At 46.3% G+C, this 26,623-nt stretch overlaps 1 protein-coding gene across 2 annotated transcripts in view; it reads right to left on the reverse strand.

Annotated features, from left to right (window-relative positions):
• CTNNA2 (catenin alpha 2) overlaps positions 1 to 26,623 on the reverse strand; it is a 944,841-nt gene that overhangs the window by 660,984 nt on the left and 257,234 nt on the right. For both annotated transcript variants that reach the window (XM_032474170.1, XM_032474172.1), the window contains exons 4-6: positions 24,071 to 24,237; positions 13,105 to 13,224; positions 8,674 to 8,940 (exon numbers count right to left, since the gene is read on the reverse strand). In XM_032474170.1, coding sequence (XP_032330061.1) covers positions 8,674 to 8,940; positions 13,105 to 13,224; positions 24,071 to 24,237 — 554 coding nt within the window. The remainder of the gene's footprint in view (positions 1 to 8,673; positions 8,941 to 13,104; positions 13,225 to 24,070; positions 24,238 to 26,623) is intronic.

A 26,623-nucleotide genomic window follows, 5' to 3' on the forward strand; every position in this document is an offset into this window, starting at 1 on the left:
TGTTCACTGTTAGTACTAATCACCTGAAATAACAGTGAACTCAGAATCACAGAATAAGTCAATATTCTTAAAAAAGAAAGTTATTATCATGGGGAAAATACAGATTCTCACATTTTCCCTTGTGAGAAGAAAGGAAACGATTGGAAATACAATGCTGTTGACTAAAGATGTCAGGGAGGCAGATAAATGAGAATTTGAAACATAATTTTCAAAAACGGTATTTCAAATCTCAGAATTGTCATTTCCCTGATAATTTTTTTTTATAGCTCCACATTTACTAATTGAAACGTTGAAGAGAAATCAAATTGTCTTGGGGTATTTCCCTGGTAATTATAATAAAATATGATAGAAAAGTAAATGATACAGTCAGGAAACTCTGCTAGGTTTATAACACCTGAAGAAACGAAAGCTTCTTGGCAGCAAGAAGATACGGGAGGTGTGAGTCGTCCAGAATAAATGATGATAAGGGATAAACGGGTCCTGGCAAGGATGTGGCATGGCTCAAAAAGCAGAGAACAGCTTGCCCAGATGCTCGCGACTGTCTCCCACTCCACCAGCAGAACCACCTTCATCTCTCCCCCCTGCCTGGAGCGTCTCTTCCCCAAAACTCATCTGTATCCACATTTACCACCTTCCCAGGGCTACAAACATTTCCAAAAAGGATTAATGCGACTTCCAGTGCATAACATCACTGTACACAAGGGTGTGGTACGACTAAGAGTTCTCTGAAGGCAGGCAACGCCCCGTCCAGGTCTGCATCCCCTGAGTTTGCACACAGAGAGGAGCACTCAGGTTGTGCAGGGCTGACAGGGCGATGGAAACCCACTGGAGGATTCCTTAACGTTCCGTTTGGCCACCAGATGTCAGTGTCTGATGAAGAATGCCCAAACACCGCTGCCGGTTCTCAGCTAGACTCCCGCAGGATTAAGAGGACATGGAGATTCTCTTTTTAAGTGAAGCAAGTCAGAAAAGTACCGTATGACATCACTCATACGTGGAGTCTAAAAGTATGAGACAAATGAACTTATTTACAAAACAGAAACAGACTCACAGACATAGAAACCAAACTTACGGTTACCAGGGGGCGGGGAAGGGAGTGGGAAGGGATACATCGGGAGTTCGTGATTTGCAGTTACTAACTACTTACTATATAAAAATTAGATAAACAAGAAGGTCCTACTGTACAGCATAAGGAACTATATTCAATACTTTGTAATAGCCTATAATGAAATATAATATGGAAAGGAATATATATATATATATATTAAAAAACTGAATCACTATGCTGTACACCAGAAACTAACACAATATTGTAAACCGACTATACTTCAAAGAAAAATAATTTTTTTAAACCTGAAAAAAAAGGACATTTTGATGAGTTTAATTTGCCAGAGTAAAAAAAAAAGAGCAGACACATTCAGAGGCAGTCCGTTGGAAGAAGACATGAGAACTGCTGGGCCCTACTGACCCCCAGGTACTGACATGACAGCCTACAGCATGGGAAAATCTGTCTCTGCTTTTTAAAAGAGTGTGTCTAGAAGTGGGTTTTTTTTTTTTTTGTAGTAAAATGAGCATTCGTAAGTACATACTGATAGGAGGTCAATTCAACGTTAAGTAACTTAAGCTAAGTTAGAAAAATCCAAGACGCTGAAGAATGTGGACGAGCAACGTTCAAAATACAGATCCACACATTACCGGGCGTTGAATAACCACACTGGTGGGAATGTAAGTAAGTAAACTAAGAGCCAGAAAAAAAGAAAACCATACAAGAAAGTTGTATTTGGCAAAAGATCAAGGATTCCACAAACGACTGAAAGTTCTCAAGATTTCCTCATCGGAATTGCAAAAAACATTTTTTTCATTAATTAGAGCCTCCTGCACAAACATCAACCCTTTTGATACATGAGGGTCGGAAGCGTGGTTCCTGCCGCCTGGCAATCCCGCTTCCTCCACGTGGTTTGGGCCACGCACGCGCTGCTCCTGGGAGCTGCTCGGACGTTCGTTACCCCCCACCCTAGTCACCCTCTCTGGGCGGAAGCTTCGCCTTGTTCGAATCCATTCTCCAGCCTCTCCAGATGGATCTTTAAAAACACAAATCTAAACTAAATTTTAAAAAGAAAGAAAAAAATATGAATAAATAAAAACACAAATGCAACGAAAGAAAAAGAAAGAAAGAAAAATAAAAACACAAATGTGACCATGCGTTCCCCCGCTGAGATCACCAGCAACTTGCTAACACCATCAGGTTGAAGCCCAGCCCCCTGCAAGACCAACACAGCTCTGGAACCTTCCTGCAGCTCGCGGACTCAGCCAGATTTCTCCCTGGGCTCCAGAACCGAACGGTCCTGCCCACCACGCCTCTGCGTGCAATGATGTTCTCTCTGTCTGAGAAGCACTCTCATTCACACTCATCATGCTAACGCCTACGTGTGTGCCACCTCTTCCAGGAAGTCTTCCGTGATTTCACTGTCCCTAATCTCACCACCCCCCCCCCACAGACGGTGAGGTGCATATTATGTACATAGACGCACACCGCACACTTAGGCACTGCAGTAACTAAAGCTGTTTAGTAAGCATTTCTTCTTCATACCCCGTCAACTTTCATTCTAACATCTCACGTGGCATGCTTTAAGCACTTAAGGAACGCTCTCAGCTATGCTTAAACTTTATTCCAAGGCCTAGAGAGGCTATCTCAGTAACTCCAGGTCACACATCTTTACAGTTATGTACAGAGCTTGAAGTAGCAGCCAGACACCTGAATCCAAGTTCTGGGCTCTCCCCAGTGTCCCAGGCTACTTCCAACGGCCAAGAACCACTGTCAGAACCGCTCCATAGGAATACAGCAGAGAACATTATTAAGGAATACTCATAAAAGCATCAAAGAATAAGAGACATAACAGTACAGATGTTAAGCCTTCAGAAACACTGGCTCAGACTCAGACGGGCAGCAAACTGCTGAGTTTGCCGGCTCCATCTTTTTAGTGCCTGAAATAGAAACCTGAAATTGCTTTCCAAATGCTAAATGGTCCTGCCTAACTGGCTTTCATTTCTATGCATTTGGCGTCTACCTTCCTAATTGCTTTAAAAGACCAGCTACAAATTGCATTTTCCTTACCAGTGTGTTTACAGCATTCTGATAGGCCCTCTCCTCTCTCTGCCCTCACACTAATGGAATGAAGTGCATAGAAAACGTATGATCTTCTTAACCCCATATGGGAGTTCCCAGATGTATGCAGTCAGAATGACTCTGGGGAACATCAAAGAAGGGGTAAGCCTCTCTGATAAATAACTCTGCTGATTTCCACAGCAAAAGGGAGGGTTAGGCCTGGGGAGGGACCGAACAAGGCGTTCTGTGATAACGTATTTCTCCAAGGAGGCCTTCCTCCTTCCCAGATGCAGTGGAGCCCACGAGCCAGTAGGATCTCTTGAAAGAATCCCTGAGCCAGCCAGAATTCCGTTTCATGACTCCTTACGGGACCAGGACTTCCACACGGGCATCTATTTGGGCTAGTCAGGATGATAAGAAACTATTATTTCCTACTCAAAAAGGTGAGTGATATTTGGAGAAGACAGTCAGCTGGAAAACTCCTCCTTCTCCAGGCTCCTTCAGGGTGGATCTCTGAGGTCACATGCTTGGGCCTCTGACCTAAGTGGCCCACGTGGCCCTCCAGCTCTTTACTGAGCTGTCTTCCAACACGATCTCAAGCCCTCGTCCACGGATGTTCATCCTCCTGGGTACCCAGAAAACTCGCCCCCACCTCCCAGAAACGGGCTGGGGTTCTGCTGGGAAGCGACCTCTCCCACCTGGGTGACTCCTGCTGCTTCACCTCTGTCTCTGGCCGAGAGCTTCTGGAACACAATGCACGCCTGAGAAGAGCTCACCGCTGGAACAACCCTAGGGAATGAGCCCCGGAGCACGGAGGCGCTCCCCAGGGCAAGTTCCCTCACCGCTGCGGGCAGCCTCGGCCCCGCAACACCGCTGGATTACAGACCCTCGCCGTCCTCATTGGCCCGCGACGTAGCTGTCGCATCATTCCTGACCCTCCCATTCCAACACTCCCGCCCACCGAACGCCAGGTCAGTGAGGGGGTTAAAGCCAGATCCAAGAAAAGGAAATCTGTGCAAAGACAAGAAGGAGAAGCAAGGAAGAAAAGCCAAGGAGGTGGAGGGGAGGCACAAACATGAGGCAGGAATGAAAAGGGTGACTTGGGCGGAGCCGGCACGGCACGGCGACACTGCAGCTCAACTAGTTGAGACCAGATGGTCCTTACTTCTTAGGGCCAGATACTGAAACCCGGAGAGTGAGAAGTGGTGCCATGAAAGAGAGGGTGCAGATAATACTAAATGTCCCCCCTTCCAAAGTGGAAGCAGCTGAGAACTAGGGGCTAATGAGTGAGGGGTCCCTGGAGACCCTCAGACACAGAGTGGGGGCGGGAGCAGAGGGCAGATGACAAGACAAAAGCAGTCAGAGCCTTAGATTAGATCAGAATCTACTTCTTACAGAATTCTTTAAGGGGAAAAAAAACAGTGAAATATGAGACTATGGTAAGCATGGTAGTCAAACATTTTATTTCATTTTATTTTTAAGTTGTAGAAGACAAGTGCATTTCTCTGTAGGCTGAGGGGACCGAGCAAGGCGGGAAGGCGAAACTGAATATACAAGAAAAAGAATTACCGATCAAGCAAATTCCCAAGGGAAACAGGAAAAGAAAGAAGCCAAACCAGAAGGAAAACACTTCAGTTTGGAGGGATTTGAGATTAAGATTAGAGAAGTTGTCTGATTTAAAAGAAAACAGTAACTTTAAAAGGGAAATGGCTATCGATTATGAAGACTGGGCTGCGACTGGTGTCCATTTCCATTTTTCCAAAGTATGTTCGTCCTCGAAAGAAGCTTCAAAAAACACGGTATGGTACAGTCTCTTCTCTTTACTAAAATAAAGAAGTTCTGTAGGAATAACTTTAATTTTCCTCTCTCCCACTCTGAAAAGTTCCCCAGCAGTCAAAGCTGACGTTGTAACATGAGGTACCTCCGGGCAGTCATTAACACTTGTTTAAATTCTTCTCGGTATTCCTTAGTAGACAGTTTCACGAGATAAAATTAACTACCTCAAGCTGCCACACTTTTAAACAGAGGTGGATTTTCCCAATGATTAGCAATCATTTTACTTTCTGCTACTGTATCATTACAGACTCTCTTGACAGTTTCGAGTTGTTAAAATACTGCCTTTTTCCCCTCAGTCTTTTACTTAATACAGCGCTGCATCAGCTCTTCCCGTAGGCAGAGTAACAGTGCCCCGAAACAGGTCACCAAGCGCTGAGCCCCAGTTATAGCTACTCAGGTAGAAATCGACCCTGTAATTTCAGGCAAATGAATGTAAAAGACAAACATACTAATTTTTGCCTTGTTCTCAATCAACTATGAAACTCTAAGCCACTTCTGCATCAAACCTCCCACAAAACGGGGTTTGACATAATGATGACTATTATTATGAGACGGACTTCAAATGCAACATTAGGGGACGCTGGCTATGCTGACTGAAAAAACACCTCATATTTCTACGGTTCCTTCCACTTCAGAATCTCAAAGATGCTTTACTTTTTCAAATCCTTGGCAAGCCATTAAACCAAGCATCAGGAAACAGTATCACAAGAAGTAAATCACAGGAAGTTTGAGTCAGTTTCCCACCCGATGTAATATCAATTCGTTTAATATCTGAGAATCGCATTTAGGATTCAGGACAGATGCCTGTGAATTCTAAATCAATTTCAAGTCAATTTGCCTGGGAAATAAAAAAAAAATACCGAAGCACTCATTATGCAAATATAAAACAGAAATCTATAATTCTGTTTCAAAGTAAAAAAAGTGGAACATTATTTTTAAGAGAAAATTTCAAGTATCGTTAAGGACTGCCTAGGTGTGCTGGTATCAGAAAGGACACAAAATCTACAACTGGCTAATTATCTTATATGTTTTAAGGTTCTATAATATTTTCCTAGCATTACAACTTTTGAGAAAGTACCGAAATTAATTGCATTTACTAAACAACTGTTTTTAGGGAACCACACCAAATGGAATTACTACCCATGACTTGCCAGCTGAGACAGCTCCAAATGCTGATTCGCCAACTTCGGAGAAATAAATTTTTAAACATCAGATGAGGCTTTACACAATTTACATAGCTCGAGAACTAATATACATTTAATAACAAAATATTACTTGGTTAATATACTTAGCTAATATACATAATTACTTAGTTAACATGTAATATATTCAGTTAATGTAAGTAATAAAACTCAATTAATATATACAATATATAACAACATATTTATCAATTATTGCTATATATTATATAACTATTGAATAATAATATATAAATTAATAAAATGCAGTCAGTGAATTACTTAGTTAATATGCCATTTTTCTATAAAAACATCTGATTGTTATATTCATATGTTATCTCCCTAACACCTCACTTGTCCAGCATGAGAAGATACCACTCCATTAGAATGGCTGAAAAATACACTGACATACTTTGCCAGCAGACCTCCCCCATGTGGCCTTGAGTTTTATTTCAGGAATCCAAAGCCCTAATACTCCAGGGATGTCCCAGCTGTTAAACCCACTGCTGGTAAAAGCTCCTTTTACTGACAGAGTGGGAAGCTGCAGTCATCACTCCTGGGCAGAAGGTGGCAGCAGCTGAACTGTCTCAACTATCCTTCAAGAGCATCCTCTCTAGGCCACACTCCAGCTCTGTTACCAGGTCCTCACTTAGGTTTTATTGTTTACTTTTTGATTATTAAATGAACCCTGCTTATAACAGTGCAATTGTCAAAATGTGACTAAAGCGTCTGGCTATTCTTAATTTTAAAAAACACCATGAGTGCATGACCTGCTCATTTTTGTTTCTTTAAATTATGGGCCCATCCATTCTCATTCCAGAAAAAAGAAAAAAGAGGGGAAAAAAAAAATTTTATCATCACTCTGTCAAGTTCCAAAAGAGCTCTCCTAGAATTTTTACAGGGATAGTCTCAATATTATAGAACTTGATAGGGTCAATGGTTTCCCTACCTGGGGTCATGACATCATTTACCAAAAACTTACCCCTCGTAAAGTGCCACATAATTTCCCCTCTTAGGTCCCCCACATCTCTGTCAGGATTATCTCTAACACATATAACAATATGAAATTAAATCAAGCAGTGACATAGAGCCAACAAATTATTTTTATTGTTTCCTTTGTGAGCAGGATCTCTTTTCCATTATTCTTTCTTCTTCTGCATTATGGAAATCTAGTGACTTCTGTATGTTTATTTTAAAATTGACAACTGAAGTTATCTTATTACTTCCAATGAATTTTCTGGTGTCTCCTAAATCATTGTGAATACATTACATATTAAGGCCCCATTTCCGTGGCAAATACTTTAAATTTATCTTATTTAATCCATATAAAACACTTTGGAAATAATATATGGTCTGAGTTCTTTCTATTTCTCTATCTATACACATATGTATGTAGACAGACATATAGAATATATATATATATATATATATATATATATATATATATATAGACTAATGCAAAAAACAAGGGAAAGAAACGCCTGTGAAAACTAAAGAATTACGTGTGTAGAGCTTGATAATGACCCGTCCTTCGTATCACCCACCTCCACGCCCTTAACAGTCATTTGCTCTGGGTCTCTTTTCTAGCAGACAGCCCTCACCTCCTGCCAAATACTCATGTCAACACACCCAAAAGCAAGCTCATCCTTCTCCACAGCTGGGAAGTCACAGATCTCTCTCCTATGAATTCCTGTTAACATTGCATTTTATCACCTAAAGAGCCTTCAGTACATTCTGCTTCCTTTATCTCCCCGACAGGAAAACAGAATGCTTGAAAGCAGACGCTGATTATTTAAATATTTCTGGAGCTCACAACACATGCAGACTTTCACCGAACAAGGGCAGAACCTTCTCACAGGTGGTCCCAGATCCTGACCCCGCGGACGTGAGGGCTGTCATCCTGGGCTGTTGATGACACGCGTCCTTCCCGCTCACTCCCTTGCCTTAAATATGGCCGAGCACAGTGAGCCTCCCTTCCTCTGCTGCCCTCACTGGGACACACCCCTGGAAACAGCAGGTGCGGAACGCGGATCACTCACGGAGGTACAGAGATGCCCCACGGCGGGGCCGATGCCAGGAAGACCGGCATCTCGTGTGGGACGGGAGGGCGGCGAAGTCCACTTGCCGCTGACTTAACATGAAGAACTGAGAGCAGTTTTCACCCAGACACAACGTAACTCAGAGGCAACTACACTCAGGCTGCCCATGACATCCGCCTCTCGAATACCAAAGGTGATCACACCAGTGGTCAGCCGTCCCTAGGACAGCCCGGGAGGTAAGGAAGTCACAGTGTGCAGGGCTTCACCTGCGTGGGGTCGGGCCCTCTTGAACACACTCGTCAGCTCCTTTAAAGACTGGCAAGCAGGTTCTGCCAACACGCTGGATTCCTAGTAACAGTGACACATCGGGCCATTTATCTTGCTACCAAAGCCTCCAATGGGGTAAAGCAAGGTGTTCTATCTCGGTGGCCTTTCATCCCCAGTGCATTTCTCCCCTGGAAGCACACACCGCCCCCCCCCACCCCACAACCGTGCCCATCACCCGGCTGCTTACGTCAAACTCATTCAGAGCCGCGGCCAGCTCCCCGATGCCCGTGTGGCCTTTGGCTTCATCGGTGGGCGAGGTAGCTTGAGCAGCATTGGAGATGCCGGCGATGGCCTCCTGGACTTGTTTGAACACGTAATCTCGGTTGGCCCTGGTGGCGGCCACGTCCGGGTGGCGGAGGAAGGCCTGGGAGGCGGTGTACAGCATGGTGGCGTTCTTCTTCAGAGCCCCGCGGGCGGCTGCCATCTCATCCCGACAGTGGGGGTCCTTCAGCTCCTGCGGGTGCAAAGCACAAACCTGTCACTTGCATGAAGCTGGCCATGGAAGTGTCTGCAGCAGAGCCTGAAGTCACAGGCCTACAGAACCACGTGAACTTCAGAAACCATCTCCTGCCCCTCGTGTTCGCTGAAGTTGCCACCACGTCCCGTGTGCCGCTCTTTCTGTGTGAAGGGTCTGAGCGTGCCTCTCCCACCCTCTCCTTTGCCCTGATGGGGCTGGTCCTCTGAGAACCCACTCTCCATCCAGATACGCCCCTTCTATCTGCTCCCACAGGACCCGCTTCCCTCTCATAACCCGGCAGGACCCTGCGGGATGTTCCAGGCTCAGACCCCTCCCCCGTGTCCTCTGCGGCAGCTCCTCTCTGAAGCACCCAGAGCGTAGTATCTCATGCATATGTCCTGAGTTTTCCAGAAGCTAAAAACCACCACCAAAGGGAAGGAGTGAACTACTTGATGGAGAGCACGTGGCCCCCAGACCTTCTGGCGCCTGGGGGTTGACGGCGTTGACCACCCTGTTCCCTAAACGTCAGCCAGAGATTGCGCACAAGCTGATCCCGTATCCTGCGACCCCGCCCTTCCCTTATCTGGCCTTAAAATATGCTTTGCTGAAACCCTTCAGGGAGTTGGGGGTTTTATTGGGCACGAGCCACCCCGTCCTCCTTACTCGGCCCTGAAATAAACCCTTCTCTGCTCCACACTCCAATGTTTCGGTTTGTTTGGCCTCGTGGTGCGTCGGGCACATGAACTTGCATTTGGTAACATTATCATTAACACGCTTCACGCTGTATTGTATTTACTTCTTTAAGTTTACGTCTCTCTCCTAAAAGGTACGTCTGATGAGAGAACAGAGCGCTCGCCACCTTGCTCAGGGACCGTTCAGTCAACCGCACAGTGTGTGGCCCACAGATGCCTTCAGTCAACACTGCTGCAGGGGCGTGAAAGCTGAGGCACCGGAGAGGCCAGTGGCTCGCACGGGTCCGAGTCCGTCACCAGCAGACGGAAGACCCAAGCTCCCGTCCTCTGATACGCGCTCGCCTCCACATTCAGTCACAATCACAGGCACAGGGAGTCAAACTCCCCGACCCTGCTCAGTGCATCACTGCCACTCTATTATCATTTTCAGAACAGAGTTCATTTTTCTAAAAAAAAAAAAAAAAAAAAAAAACTATCTTTGAAGGCACATCAGTCACTGAGTTTAGGGAATAATAAAAAAATATATATATGCATACAGATCAAGGATGATTCGCTTTCCTAATTTTGGACGCCAAGATAATACCCCTGGGGAGTCTATTCTCAGCTTTAAAGAGTATTGTTAAGAAAACACTCACGTCATTTCTGGACGTGCTGAAGGCAGGGCTGCTCTCTGGGCGCCACGTGGCACTGCCAGCTGAGTGTCTCCGGGAGAACCTTTCTCTAACCTCAAACGGTATCACTAATGGCTATGTGAACCACTGGGGTTCTATTCCTCCTTGCTCACTTGGTACATGAAAGATGGATGACCTGGAAAAAGTGAACTACATCTCTCTCTTGTGGGTCAAAATAATCCTGAGATAAGCACATTACAGTATGTGGTGTCCAGCATTGTCAAGACAAGCTGACAGTAAGTAATGAACAACTGTCTGGCCCATCCATTCTCCTTTGCTTAAGCACTAACAGATCCACGCCAGCCAACACAATTTCTAAACTGGGGTGAATTATGCTTAGCCCTAAAGATCAGCACAGATAAGGAGGGACCCAACACGTGAGGGCATCCTCTACGCAGGTAACAATCTAGGTGGGGCAGATACAAGTCTCCCCCAACTCGTCATGAAGGGTCTTATCAACCTCCAGGACACCTGGTCCGGAAACTTCATATTCCATTCTGGGCTATCTATGCTAAAAAAAAAACCCAAAAAACCTAAATATGAAAGTGAGAAAAAGGGGGGGTGGGTAGTTTTTTCCATAAAGATAATTTTAGAAACATTCTTAATCACATGAAAAAAACTGTAAACAGTGTAAGTGCTGATTTATGGAGAACTGGGTAAGGAAACCACTGAGGCTTCCATCTGACGGACTCTATGTGGCTATTAAATAAGTTTCCATAAATGTGTTAACATGGACACTGTTTATGAGATAAATAAAAAACACAGCGCGCACACTTACATGCAGGGTATGATGGTGACTATGTTACAACAACTGAAAGGCAACACCCCAAAAAGAACAGCACACGGTGTTGCTGCTGGGAGAATGTTGTTTTTTTCTTCTTTTAATTCTTTCTTTCTAAATTTTCTTGAAAGAGTCTGAAGCAGTAATTAATTAAAACCAGGAATGAAATAAAAATAAATTATATTAACGAGCATCCTCATGTACATTTCTCACACATACACGTGGATGTTAATGCCAGCTTCGTGCAGACAGCCCACGTTCTCCTCTCCAGCCCACGTCTCTCTTCGACGTGGGCATCCTACACGCATCTCAAAACGTATCTAAGTATGAAACCTAGGTTTCTAATAACCCTCTCTGGCCCCTCTCCAGGCTTTCTCGATCTCAGTAAATTCACCGCCATCCACCCCCTTGCTCAGACAGAACCTCAGATGAGAACTGGTGGCTGTCGCTCCCTAAGCTGCCACATCCAACCCAACAGCAGGTCCTGAGTTTCTCTTTTCCACGTAAACGCAGGCTCCCTATGCTTTTCCACGTGTACAGTGGAGACCACCACCACCACCCCTCACCGAGACCCCTTCAGCCCCCTCCCAACTGCGACCACCACCTTCTCTTCCACTCAACTCTCTTCTTTGCGACTTAATTAGACTAATACTAAAATACGAATCTGGGGCTGTGATGCCAAACTATGAGCTATTCAGCTAACGCCCCTTCCCTTACAAAGAACCCAAACACTGTGAGCGTCCGGGCCCCTGTCTCCCTCCCCAGCCTCCCCCTTGGTTTCCTGAGATCAGGTGCTTAAACGTGCTGTGTGGCTTTCTGGCCTCAAACCTGTGCTTCAGAGTAACTCTGCTCCTAAGCAGATTGCAGATGGGCTGCCACACAAGACACCACTTGGACAAAGGATTCCGCTGATACAAAATACTTAAAATAATTATGTACGTGAAAATCATGTCCGTGTGCTTATCACAAAGGACACTGGGGGCTCTTTAGGGGAAAGGACGAGAGCTTGGTCAGGTTTCTAGTATCAGTGTCACTTCAGCCTGGCACAGATGACCAACAGTGTTGACCACAATTTCCCTGATGGTCACAGAGAATCTTAGAAAAAGTCACTAGGAATTGCCCAAAATGTTGAAGAATCCTGGGAGCAGCCAAGACGATGGGTGAAAAGGATTTTAACTAACCCCCACCCCCTCCCCCGTATCTTAAGTTTTTTTTTTTTCTAGGAAGAAAAAAAACGCACCCTTTGGGAAGAAAATTCAAATGATACCTAATGAACAAACAGAGCTGGCTGCAACTGAGGGTGGCGTCTTCAGACCAAGAGGAGGCAGAGGAACCCCAGGCCAACGACCACCCTCAAAGGGACTCACCCCTGTGCTCCCGGCCCCGCCCCCATCCCTCCCTCCCCCCTCGCCTCTCCCTCTCGCTTTCCCTCCGTGCTGCCTCTCTGTCTCTGCCTCTCCTCTGCCTCTTCCCTTCTTTACTTAACCTTTTTCATCAAGGCTTCACAGAAGGTTCACTGCACGCCACGCGCTAATCTCCTCTGTCGTAAGTTTCACCCCAGCCTTCTCTCTCGTTCACGCAAGTCTCAGTTTCATGAAGCCGCACACTTGGGGTGTGCGTATGCACGGTGCTGTCCGCAGGCAAAGGGCAGTGCCCAGAAAGCGCCACGGCGCCACACCACAGCGTGGTGTTTTAAAATTTTGCCCTGGGAGCTTTTTCTAGGGTGAATAAAAGATTCCTGGGGGCGGGGGGACGCGGCAGCGTGGTTCCCACCAGTGCAGCAGGTGGCCTGGGACCGACTACGGATGCTGGGCCGGCGAGTCCCCCAGGGAGTCCCAGCCCTGCACGGTGATGCCTGGCCTGGCCCAGGCAGGAAGCCACTTTTGTGGCTCAGGCTCTCAGGCACTGATGACCTGGTCGCCAGCAGATGCAGCTCATCCATCACTCAGACCCACAAAACTACAAGGTTCCTTACAGTTACTCATTTCCTCCCCTCGATTTCCAAAACCTTCCCCACCTGTTGTCTTCTCGCAGCTACATAGTTCAGTTTCACCATCTCTTTTCCAAATTCCTTAAAGCGATTTGCAAGGTCTTGCTCATTTGTAGCATTTTTGACAGCTTCCAAGGCCTCCTCCACCTGAAATGATAAAAAAAAAAAAATCTTTATAACTGGATAGTATTTAAATATCAGTAAACATGTTAGAAATGTTAGTCTGTAAAAAAAATTCATACATTAACATTTAAATAAATAATGGAGAAAAGTACCCCAATGAGTATTTCTAATCAGAATAAATATTTGTTCAAGATTTACAGGATATTTTGTATATAAAAGATCATGACTGCTGAACTCTTGTATACAATACAACATTGAATTTTGAGTTATGATTTTGATAAGTAAAGTAGACTTCTGATTTCAAGTAGAAAAATATACTTAAGAAGAAATATGGAATTGAAAAACAAATTCTAGAAATCTTCAGAGGGGGAAGTGCTTTGCAAGTGAAAACTGGGGGTCCTGGGCTGCTAAACCTTTGAGAGATTTAAATCTGCAACCAGTCTTCTGGGCAACATCTCTAAATCTGGGACTAATGGGACTGTAAATTTTAAGCAGAGTATACACCTTGTCATCCAATGGAGAGAGAACACACTAAGCCTCGAGAAGCAAGTGGATTGTAAGTTTTGTTGCCACGGAAGGTGGGTCTCAACCAGGGAGGAAGGAATAACAATCAGCCGAAACAGCCAAGAACACGATTCTGAGCAAATAAGGCATAAGGCAGAACCATGCTTGCAAAAGCAAAGGTTCTTAGTTTTGAGGGGAGCCTGATTCTCAACCAGAACAGGCTCCTGAGAGGGGCAGCAGAACAGGAGAGACGGCTCTGAGTGATGAGAGGTACAGAGGATGCAGGGACCCACTGCAGAATTCCAACTGGCTCTGCTAGCTGAGACCAAATCAAAGGACAGTGAATAGACAGCTTTTTTTTTTTTTAATTGACGTACAGTCAGTTACAATGTGTCAATTTCTGGTGTGCATCACGATGTCCCAGTCAGGCACATACATACATATATTCATTTTCATATTCTTCTTCATCAAACGTTATTACAAGATACTGAATGCAGCTCCCTGTGCTATGCAGAAGAAACTTTATAAAATCCATTTTTATGTATCGTAGCTAACATTTGCAAATCTCAAACTCCCAAATGTATCCCTTCCCACCACCTTTCCCCGTAACCATAAGATTGTTGCCTATGTCTCCAAGTCTGTTTCTGTTTTGCAGATGAGTTCATACTGTCCTTCCCCCTCACTTTTTTTTTTCAGATTCCACATATGAGTGTTATGATATGGTATTTTCTTTGTCTTTCTGACTTACTTCACTTAGAATGATGATCTCTAGGTCCATCCATGTGTTGCTGCCAATGGCATTATTTTATTCTTTTTTATCGCTGAGTAGTATTCCACTGTATAAATATACCACAGCTTCTTTATCCAGTCATCTGTGCATGGACATTTAGGTTGCTTCCATGTCTTGGCTATTGTAAATAGTGTTGCTATAAACACTGGGGTGCATGTATCTTTTTGACTTAGAGTTCCCTCTGGACACATGCCCAGGAGTGGGACTGCTGGGTCATATGGTAAGTCTATTTTTAGTTTTTGATGAATCTTCATACTGTGTGCAAGTTCAAATGACCACTAAACGGCTAGAAAAGGGCACAGATTAACACAGTACTGAGATACAGGGATACACCTCTGTTGAAACTTGCCACCACCACAAAGGTTAGCCTGATCCAATTTCCTCGCCAAGTTTCACCAAGTGGAGGAATAGTGTATATAAACCAGTGACCACGGATATCATCAAATGTTTTCCTCCACAGATAGGATAACACTGTTCTGTTGACTAAATAAGCTAACTCATCTCATGAAGGAGAGCCCTGCAGCCAGCAGGGAGGCCATTCAGAATGACGGTGCTGGGGGCTCTGCCCAGACACCAGATAAAACTGTTCCCATTCTCATCTTCTCTGGAAATTCTGCATCTTTTTTTTTTTCTTCTCAATTGTGAAAACATAAAATAAATTGACTCCTCAATTTTAGTCTTTCCAATTGCTATCCAGGCTGTAATCCTGCTCAAGGCAAAGACAGAAGCATAGATGAAAAAAGAACGGCTGTGTCAGGATGTTTTCAGGCACTCGGGTCACATGACATTTTATGGTATAAAACGGTCCACTTAAAACATTTCCATGGTTTAAGGAGAATCTCAAACCTCAAATCTTTAAAACAAATCAGGGATGTCTCACTTTCTAATAGATTTATAATCGTTTCACCGTGGCCATCAACGCCACACTGAGAGGGCAGCTCTTGGCAGTTAATTTGTTCCTACTGCTGATTTGAGCTGTAAGTCTTTTCTCAGGACATAAAATTGGGTCCCACGGAAGAGCAAAATAATTACCTCAGAGGGAGCTAAATCCTGGGTTTGTTTTATTATATACACATATGTATATAAAGTTACATATACTAACATTGTCAGTTGTTAATCAGAACAATTTGGAATATTTATTTCATTCTGTTACACATAACTTCCTTTCTCATTGGCTTTCTTGGAAGAATCCAGATACTGGTCTGAATCTATGTTTCTGATTCAATGAAGTTCTTTGGAACAGAAACACCAGTGAAAGTGTCTGTGTATCAAAAAAGTAAAAACAGACCTACCATATGATCCAGCAGTCCCACTCATGAGCATATATCTGGAGGGAACGCTAATTCAAAAAGATACATGCACCCAATGTTCATAGCAGCATTATTTACAATAGCCAAGATATGGAAGCAACCAAAATGTCCATTGACAGATGACTGGATAAAGAAGCTGTGGTATATTTATACAGTGGAATACTACTCAGCCATAAAAAAGAATAAAATAATTGGCAGCAACATGGATGGACCTGGAGATTGTCATTCTGAGTGAAGCAAGCCAGAAAGAGAAAGAAAAATTCCATATGATACCACTCATATGTAGAACCTAAAAAAAAAGAAAAAAAGAGGACACTAATGAACTCATCTACAAAACAGAAACAGACTGGCAGACATACGTAAACAATTTTATAGTTACAGGGGAAAGGCGGTGGGAAGGGATAAATTTGGGAGTTCGAGATTTGCAAAGGCTAATCACTGTATATAAAAATAGTTAAAAAATCAAATTTCTTCTCTGTAGCACAGGGAAATTTACTCTGTATCTTGTAATAACCTTTAATGAAAAAGAATATGAAAACGAATATATGTATATATATGCATGACTGGCTGTGCACCAGAAATTGACACATTATAACTGACTGTACCTGAATAAAAAAAGTAGTCTGAGAATTCATTTATTCACTAAATACTTATTAAGCACCTACTAGGAGCTAGGCAGGCATATGGGGATGGCAATGGTGTGGAACAAGGATCTGACCCCACCCTCCTGGACCGTGTGACCTGGTTCTCCTGTGCACACTCACTGCCCACACCGGTGCTATGAATCAACATTGTTAAGATCACCTTTTCTGTTTGGACACACTGACCTTGTTCCAGGGTCCTCCCCTTGATACCCAGTTGAGTAGATTTTAAGTGACATTGATGAAATGATCTCATAGGTTGCCCGATAACTCTCTCGTCAGGATCTGGATTTACAGCTAAATTAAAAATGTTGTCTTGCAAACAGGAGGTGGCTAAGTGAATGAATGAATGCGTATAAGATTCCACATTTAACTCCTTCACTTGTCTGGCCATGCGCTCTGGTGTGGCCCTGGGGATCTCAGCACTATCACACTTTATCTTTCTGCCTCCTCAGGGTAAGCTGGCCTCCCTGAGTAAACCTTCTGGTTTTATGTTCACAAGTGAACACAATGATCTCACCAAAAAGCAAGAAGGACTAAACGCTAATGCCATTTATTCTTAAAGTGCCGTGTTTTGCACAGCACAGCAATAACACAGCCCGCCAGAGCTGCAAAGGTATTTTCAGCTTGTGTAAGTAAACAGCCCTCGCCAGTAAGTACTTAGAATCCACTTTGTTCTCATGGCCTGCAGGTATCTAATCTGGTCCCGAAAAACACCTCTTTGAGGTTGACAGTTTTCTTGTTTCGACTTCACAGAGGAGAGAGAGACGCTGAGGCCAGGGGGTTACACGCACGCCAGCCTGAGAGGTCTGACAGCGAGTGAGAGTGGGAGCCTGGACCTGAGCCACGTGGTCTGTTCCAGAGACCAGGCGTTGATCCCGGGCTGTGAGTCGGGCTGGGATTACACTGACCAGCTGATCATGAAGAAGCATGTGGAGCCCGGCCGCAGCCGGTGGGTGTCCAGGTTCTCACCATCCTACCCCTTCAACGTCTCTAGCGTCTGCCCCCTCCCACGGCACCGCCATGGCCTCCACTCGGCTTTCCTTTCCCGCACCGGCTGGATAATCTCAATGATCTCTCTGTGTTTTGTTTTGTTTTTAATTGAAGTGTAGTCAGTTACAACGTTGTGTCAGCTTCTGGTGTACCGCACGATGTTTCGGTCATACACATACATACACAGATTCCTTTTCACATTCTTTCTCATTATGGGTCACTACAAGATACTGCAGACAGTTCCCTGTGCTACACAGTAGAAACCTGCTGTTTATCTATCTTATATACACTAGCTAATATTTGCAAACCTCATACTTCCCAATTTACGCCTTCCCACACTCTTTCCCCGCAGTAACCGCAGTTTGTTTACTATGTCTGTGAGCCCGTTTCTGTTTTATAGATAAGTCCATTCATGTCTTTTCTTCTTCTTTTCTTTGATTCCACATAAGCCAGAAAGAGAAAGAAAAATACCGTGTGATACCACTCAGTTACCTCTTAATCCGCCCCCTTGCATGGGCTCACCTTTCTCCTAATTCCTTCTCCACACGCTACCAGAATTCTGTGCCTAATCCCGAATCTGGTTCTAATGCTCACAGCTCCTCAACGGCTCCCCGTAGCCTCTACCTGGAGTCTAAACAAACTGGTGGAGTTCAAATCGATTATTGCGATAACCAAGACATTCTGCCGTGCGACTCTGTCACTGCCTCTCACACGCTGCACCTGACCCTCCGCGCTCCAACAACACAGAACCTGTCCTATTACTGTGAGCGTTCCAAGTCCCTGTCTTCCCCTTGCGCTAGGGAAGAACAAGTCTGACTACACATTAGATCTGCTCCTTCGGCTCTAGCCCTGGCCTCTGTTTCCTGGGCTCAGTCATGCTGGTTCTGCACCTTTTGTAAAAGGATGTTGCCTTTAGCCTGAAATATACAGAGAGCCCATTCTCAAGGATCTGACCTTTAAGGTCTTTTTTCCCCCCATTTTTTCCACTTTTCCATTTATATATAGGTAAAAAATTGCAGAAGAAAAAATAATATTTATCTTGTGGGAGGTTTACAGGGGCACCATGACCTGACCCACGTGGACAGCTGCAAGAACAAAGGATTCTGACACCAAGAAGTTTGCAACAGCCAACCACACCCCCACCCCTTTTTACCATGAAAGGAGCCTGAATTCTGACTTGGGGAAGATGGTTCTCCAGGACACCAGTCCCCCATCTTCATGGTCTGCTCTCTTTCCAAATAAAGTCGCTGTTCCTTGCCCCAGCACCTCGTCTCCTGACTTACTGGCCTGTCGTGCAGCAAGAAGAGCGAGCTTGGACTCAGTAACATCCTCACACCCTCGTTCTTCCCTCGGTTTGTGAGGCTCTGTAGGCGAACCCTCTGGCCACCCCCAAATCCATCCTATGGCAAGAGCGCCCCGGCCGTGAACAGTAAACCCCGCCGCCCTGGCTGGTTATCAAATCCAAACACCTGCTCTCCACCTGCCCTGTGGAAACGCAGCTGGGCACTTTAAATATTGCTTTTCCAACGCCCGGCGGCCAGCGGCGCCCCTCAGCGAGGGTGATCTTGTAGTGGAGCGCCTCCCGTGAGACACCTCTCCATGAACCCCAAAGGGAGATTTCCAGAAAGTTCCATTAGCTTGTGTGGTACCTGGTGACGTCCACGTCACCCAGGGGACTAGGAACGCCTGGGTCCTGGTCCTGGTCAGGCGGGGGTTCGCGTGGAGAGTTCCCTCGCAGCCCGGGGTGACGGCTGCCCCTCTGTCACTCCTGCACTCCTTAGCACGCTCTTTACTTCTTGCTAGCTAACCCCTTGCTCCTGTCATCTGTGTTCGACTTAATAAGTCTTTATATTGCACTTTCCCTGCTCAAATTACCGTGCAGTTTCGCTCTCACTGTTGGACAGAGTGGTACCTGCCCCCAGCTCCTTGGACGGACCAACCTCCTTCCAATCACCCTCCACTCTCAGCCCCCAGCTTCAGGCCTGTGACCCCAGCCTGTTCAATCCGGTCCAAGCAATTAGCTCAGGGAAAGACAAGCCTCATTCAGTCCAATGAGACGCATCCCCGAGCCCTCCCGCACCCAGCCACATCACCCTCCTTCACAGTACCCTGCGTCGCCCAGCAGTACAGCTGGGTGAACTGATCCCATCTTCAGCTTGGGGGCTGGTGGGGGAGAGGAATGACCAAACCAAGACATCAGCACATCTCATTCCTCCTCTAAATAATTAACTCAGAGACATGTACTTAGGTAGAAGCCAGGAGGACTAACAAGCTTGTGGAACTTTCATTTGCGCTGTCAGGGAACAGAATTTCTTCTTTCTGCTGTCTTTAGTCTAGAAGCATGTACCTTGAGAAGGTTTAGCAGGCCTCACCTTGAGACGATGAGAAAAGGGCCCACAGAGAAGAGGGCCCTTAGAGGAAAAAGAGATAGAAACCTGGTCCTTGTCACGTTTTTATACCTTGATCAAGCCTTGCCTGAAGCTCATTCGTTCTGGACTTTCAGTTGATGAGCTAACATATTCCCTTTTTGAAAGACCAAGTTGAGCTGGGTTTCTGTTATTTAAAACAGAAAACGTCCTAATGATTATGTTTTCCTCCCACAGCAGTATGCACATTGTGCCAACATGCATTGCACTTAATGTCTCCCCTGAAAGCCTATAAAATTTCAAAGGCAGGAGCTGAGTCTTGTTTACCCTGAAGTTACGTATATCTTGGCACCACGTCTTGCACGTAGGAGGCATCCAGTAAGTTACCTCTTGAAAGAACAACTAATAGATAAATTCCAAACAGCCCAGCTGCATGAAGTAAATGCCACGATCGGTCTGACAAAGAAGATATGCTAAGAACCCTGGCAGTGATTTCTCCCTTTATAACCAGAGGCAAGGGTATTTTATGACAATTGATGGCTGTTACTCAAACGTAAGAGCCACATTAGAGCTGCAGGACTGAACAGCAGACGACTGAGAAGTCACGCCATTGAGGACTCACTAGACCATGTGACGCCAGCGCCACAAAAAGCACAGGTCAATATTAGACTCACCCTCCAGACACCGGGGCAGCAGCGTTAGATCTGGCCCCTGGTAGCCTCGAAAATAATCAGAATTTCCTGAGACGCTGACTAAAGGGTTGTGGTTTTTATTTTGTTGTTGACTTTCCAGAGAGAAATGCTGAGGAAACCGAGAACATCATTATTCCAGGACTTAGCCTGGGCACAGGAAGAGAGGGACCGCTTCCCCGGCACACAGAGGTCAGGTGCGTGTGTGTGTGATGCCGTCACCAGCGCAAAGAAACGACAATGCAGCCTGATTACATTAATTCAGAGCACGGGGGAAATAAACATCGCCCTCCCTGATCGCGGGCTGTAAGGCAGGATTCCTTTACACGTGCGAAGGGTCCCGTCTCAGCCTAACACACTGACAACGTCGCCTGATTGCAGGAAACGCCAGGTGTCCGCAGGGAGGCAGTCACCAGCGACTTCAACAAAGCGAGTGATTGCAATTCAGGAGCTCTTAAAGATGTCTGATGTGCAAACGCCTCCTTCAGCTTCGCTCAGGAACATCCAATTCCCACTCTGATGATAACTCGGCTTTGAACTACATGTCACTCACTATTCCATCACCGTCGTCCTGAATTCAAAGTAGCCGCAGTAGCAAAAACCCCTTGCGGTCATCGGAATCCGTAATATGACACATTCAACAGGGAGCTCAACAGCCAAGCGCATGCGAAACCCCGCATAACGTAGAGCTTAAACGAGCAACTCGAGGATCTGTGTGCTGTGGGAAAGGACGGACTCTTCAGAGTCCTATAAGCTCAAGTTTACAAACATAATTCTAAGGTCGGAGAATGCAAACATGCAAACACCGATATGCTACCAAACCATCCCGTGTCTGCAGGACCCCAGCTGCTCACGCGTTTTAGAGGCTGGATGATACTTGTTCGCAATTACTCACTTTGCCAACAACTACCTGGAGGGGACAGGGCCGAAAACGAAGGCGGGTATCTTAGGAGAACAAAATGACTCTCCTTCATCTACTTGGTGAATTACTGATGGAAAAACAAGAAAATAAGTTGCTGATAAGAAGGCAACTCCCTCTGTGTTCCTGTAAATGACTCATAGATGAGAAAAGTCAGTATCTGCAAAGAAGAGCAGTGAGATCTTGGCAGACAGCCTGAAAGATGAAAAGTAACATATTATCTTTTAACACTTAAAGGTAAAACAGCGACATAGTGGTTGACACGGCAGGAAACTACGAAACTGGACAGGATATGAATCAACGCTCCGACCCAACAGAAAATCAAGTCGCGACTTTATCATCCTCAGAAAGCGCCTGTCACTCTTTCTCATTTACGTTCTGTCCATGTGGTGAAGAAACGCTTTCATCATTTGGAAGAAGCCTCGACAAAAGTCTAGGGGATAATTTCTAACCTGATTTATCAGAATACATAAAGATTTCTTCCTTCATCTTGAGTTAAAAACACAAACAGATGCTGAAAAAAACACCTGTTTGTATAGGAGAGGATGTGCTTCCATGGAAAAGAATAAAAATGCTGTTAAGTCGAATCATATACCATGTTGATTGGCAAAAAATTGTTGATACATTGTCTTGGGGCGGGATTGCAATAGTCCTATCCTATGAAACCCTGAGCGACCTGAACCCAAGTGTGACCCAGGCCACCCCTCGAGTCACCCAGCGACAGCACCAGAAACCGCAGTTCCCCATTTCCTCCACGAGAGGGCGGCCGTCCACCACCGCTGCTCCCTGAACCTGCTGCGCTCTAAGAACAGATGTGTTACTCAGTCTACGATCATTTTTAATGTTACTGACAGTCTGACAGGACTACTTAATATTGCTGGGCTGACCTTTCCATATTTTGTGCTAAATCCTTTTTTTCTTTTTAATTCCCTTAATCTGCCGTGTCGGGAAGGGAATACACATACCCTCGAGGCCACGTTAGGGCGCGCTGCGGGGATGGGACCAGCTCACAGCACTGGTGGAAACAGGCGGGTGGAGAGGCAGGGCGCGGCCCCACGCACCACCTTAGGGCCCAGATGCCAGCGGCACCCGCCGTGCGTGGGCGGTCCGGCGAACACGGGCCTTCCTCACTGCCCAGGGGGCGCTGAACACGCTTCCAGGGCCCAGGCAGCAAGAACACGCAAGGTGGGAAGTTCGCTTCCTGAGGTTCAGCCCTGTTCTCCTCCTGGTGGAGGAAGGTTTCCATCTGGGGGAAGAGCTTCCTGAAAATGATGCCTTTGAAGACTCAGCAGGCCGTGAGAGAAAGGTACCCGAACTTTTTTCTCCAACACACGTGAGCAGGAAGCCACCTGCGGCTGACAGGTGCGTGTTAGGGGCAGGGCTGTGCGATGAACGCTTTCTAGGGTTCTCCCGCTTAAACCTGCCCGCGCTCCGGGGCTGGGCTGTCATGAGCCCCACAGTGACAGGTGAGCTGCCGTCTGAGACGCTCCTGGCGGTGGGCTGTGGGGGGCTGGCCAGGGGACACCAAACCAAGACAAATCGTAGCACGGGCAGGGGTGGGAGGGGACAGACTGGGAGTTCGAGACTTGTGGGTACTGACTGGTATGTAATAAAATAGACAAGTGTATACTGCACAGCACAGGGAAATATATTCAAGATCTTTTAGTAGCTCATGGTGAAAAAGAATATGAAAATGAATGTATGTATATTAATGTATGACTGAAAAATTGTGCTGTGCACCAGAAATTGACACAACATTGTAAACTGACTATAACTCAATAAAAACAAAAACAAAAAGAATATGAAAACGAATATATGTATGTATATGCATGACTGCGACATTATGCTGCACACCAGAAACTGATTGTATTTCAATAAAACTAAACTAAACTAAAATTAAATTAAATTTTTAAAAAAGAAACAAAGGCATTAGAAGGAACCAAACTCCATGGTTTCTCAAACTGTATCTAATACAATTTTTTAAATTTAGATAAATGAAACCTCAAGAATTAAAAGGAAAAAAAGGAATCAAGGCACCTTGACAAGCAGAGCACACGTAACAGGGTCCTAGGGGCCGGTGGGTCCCATATGAGCCCAGAGACCCAGTGCCAGGCTTGGTGCAACAAGACTGACCCTTGTCATCAGTGCTGTGGGCAGGGCTGCTCTTTGCTGCCAGACTAAGGTAGGTTCAAAGCATATAATTCTACAAAAGGGCAAGGCTGGGACAGTTAATAAAATGTAATTCCGCGAAGGATCTACATCAAGGTGGGCAGAGGCGGTCAGCACGGCCAGCTCCCCATACGAGCCGGGTCACCGCACGGGCCAGCACTGCCCCGAGTCTCAGGACAAGGCCAAGGCAGGTGCACCACGCAGGCCCTCTGCAGCCTGACAGACGCACTGTTCTGTCTCCAGGGAGTAGAGAGGAATCCAGACTCCGTTCTGAGAGGAAGAAAACAATTTCAGGGAATCTTCTGACTTTTTAAAGCAAATCATTAGATACTATGTTGGTATTAGAAAAACTGGGGGACACCCCTTGGGTGAGTAACCAAGTGATCTGGTGAGCAGTGAAACGTCTCCAGTAGCGATCAGTGCTGCCACACCCATGGCCAATGTCGGCACCCCGGCAAAGCAGGTTTTGGTAAGTTTCTACATACGTACAATTTTCAGATGCGACAAGAGCCTCATGACGTCCGCCATGTCCGCCAGGATGAGCAGGCGTGTGACCGCCGAGAGCAGGGCCCTGGCCGCCCGCACCATGGTGCCACGCTTCACGGATGAGCACGGGTCGTCCGCAAACTCCGACGAGGCGATGCGCATGGTCTCACCTGGAAGACAGACAGGGAGACGCACGTGGGTAGACGGGAGGCTCGGAGGCTGGCGACCGCAAAGACCCGTGGCCGGGTGACTGCTGCTCTCGCTGCGAAACCTCCATGACAGGGTGGGGGGGTGCTTCCGGCTCCCTCAGGGCAGCAGAACCCTTCTGGTCAGGCGCATCAGTGCACACAGACAGGTGCAGGGGTCAACACGAGGCATGAAGCGATGCTCTTAGCATCGATAAGGGGCACGCTGAGTTTAGCCTGTCCAAGAGTTGAGCTGAATTTGCCTGACCTTAATCATCCTCACTCTGCATGTCGCTGGGAACCAATGATGCTGCTCACTAGGCTAGCTGCTTTCTGATGGTTCAAGAAAGAAGGTAACTGCTCCACAGGGGAATGCAACGCAAGCCCTTGGGGGCAAACACTGCACTCTTAATTGAGCTAATCAGGCAGCAACAGACTATGGAGCTACTCCAGGTCTGGTAACACTGCTAGGGAGCTATTCTCCAATATAATAATAGAGAGTATTTACAAGACAGCTGAACTGATTCAACAAACGCTTATTAAGCACATACTGGTGTCAGAGTCTCTACCGACGCTCTGGAATCGCAAAGATTTCAATTTTGCAAAGTCACAGAAGGTGACTAAGAACGCCCTGACCTCAGAGAGCTCACAACCTAAAGAGGAAACACGTTGTAAACACGCACTCATCATGCGGTGATTATGTGCCAAAATGGATACAGGATTAAGAATTGCAGGCGAAGGAGAGAAGGAAGTGATTTACTCATTTAGTGTGAGGCTGGCGGGAAGCTGTCAACACTGACGGGCTTTGAAAAACCAAACGGCGTCCACCAGGAAGACAGAGGTGGGAAAGGCGCCCAGGGCGGCGGGAACACCACGCGGCTCTAGAGCTGGGCGCCGGGCGCCGGGGTGGGCAGGGAACTGCGCCACTGGGGGTCACAGCCAGGGAGGGGCGTGGGGGAAGGGGCGCCGGGGCTGGGACCCCGTGGAGGAGGTTCGGACCGTGTCCTCGGCAGGGATGGAAATGACTAACAGGTTTTTATTTTGGCCGCATTACATAAAACAAACTGGAAAGGACAAGACTAGTGCGAGAAAACAGGCAAATGTGGTTACTATCGGAGACGGCGGTCGTGAGGACGTGGACCGGGGTACAGAGGGGAAGGGGCATTATTGAGATGCGCGGATCTGGGGTTGATCAGGTACGGAACCCAGGATGGCGGGTATGGACACAACACAAAAGACAGGTGCACATTTGCCCAAAGGGATCCCGGAGCGAGAAACAGAGAGAGCTCGTTAACCACAGAGGCTGGCCTCTTATCAACGGGGTGAACAGCCACTGGGGGTGGGGGGGCAGAGGACCAGGAAAAAGCGTAAGGAAGCTTCGCACCGCGGAGCAAACACAGTTTCCATACACCTGACTTTCAGAGTTAATCGGACCGGTTACTTAATTCAGGGCGACACAATTCATTCAAGATATCATGTATCAAGTGACAACTTCTCATCTATTCATCAAAACCGAGTCCATTTAAATAAAGTCAGTTACATCACTAAAAACCTGTGCCTCCTGTAAATTATCCTAAGATCCAAGGGAAAATTAAAAGAAAAAAAAAAAAACTTCTCACCATTTTCCAGGCAGGTCACAATATAATGTAATTCCCTCCGTGTGAAGTTACTTAAACCCTAACAGTGATCCTTTTTACACTTAGGAAGGGCGGCTGTGTATGGAAACACATCGTGCTGTTGGATTTTCAGAGCGGCCACCATCTATGGTAAGCACGTTACATGCCAGCCAGCTCTGCCTTCGCACCCAGGCGTGAACAGCTCCACACACGGCAACAGACAGCCTGCGAGAAATTCTAAAATTCATCTTTGGGCTGGCACCGCGGTGAATTCTCAAGATGCGCATCCCTGGAGGAGTAAATAAACTTTAAGGCAGAGGCTGGCAGTTAGGAGACACATGTTCAACCCAAGGGTCCCACCCGTGCCACAGGCTTACCCAGCCTCCCCTCTGCCACCGCCCAGCCCCCAGAGAAGACCCAGCAGCAGACACCTGTGCGGTGCGGGGAAGCCACCTCGTCCTCACCCTGTGGAGTGCGGCGAGAGAGGACCTTTCACACCAAGGTGAATCCGACGAAACACTGAGAGGGTCACACAGATAAAGAATGGATGCACTTGTACACGGGTAACAGAAGAGAACAAATCCGACTCCATGTTAGATCTGTTCCTTTGGCTCTAAGCCTGCACCCTGTTCCCTGGGCTTCGTCTTGCTGGTTCTGCACCTTTTGTAAACGAAATGTTGCCTAGAGCCTGACATACGCAGGAGAGCCTGTTCTCAAGGCTCTGACGTTTTTAGGGCATAACACTTCTGCATCCA

The sequence above is a fragment of the Camelus ferus genome, chromosome 36 (genome assembly GCF_009834535.1).
Source record: "Camelus ferus isolate YT-003-E chromosome 36, BCGSAC_Cfer_1.0, whole genome shotgun sequence".
Taxonomy (NCBI): Eukaryota; Metazoa; Chordata; class Mammalia; order Artiodactyla; family Camelidae; genus Camelus; species Camelus ferus.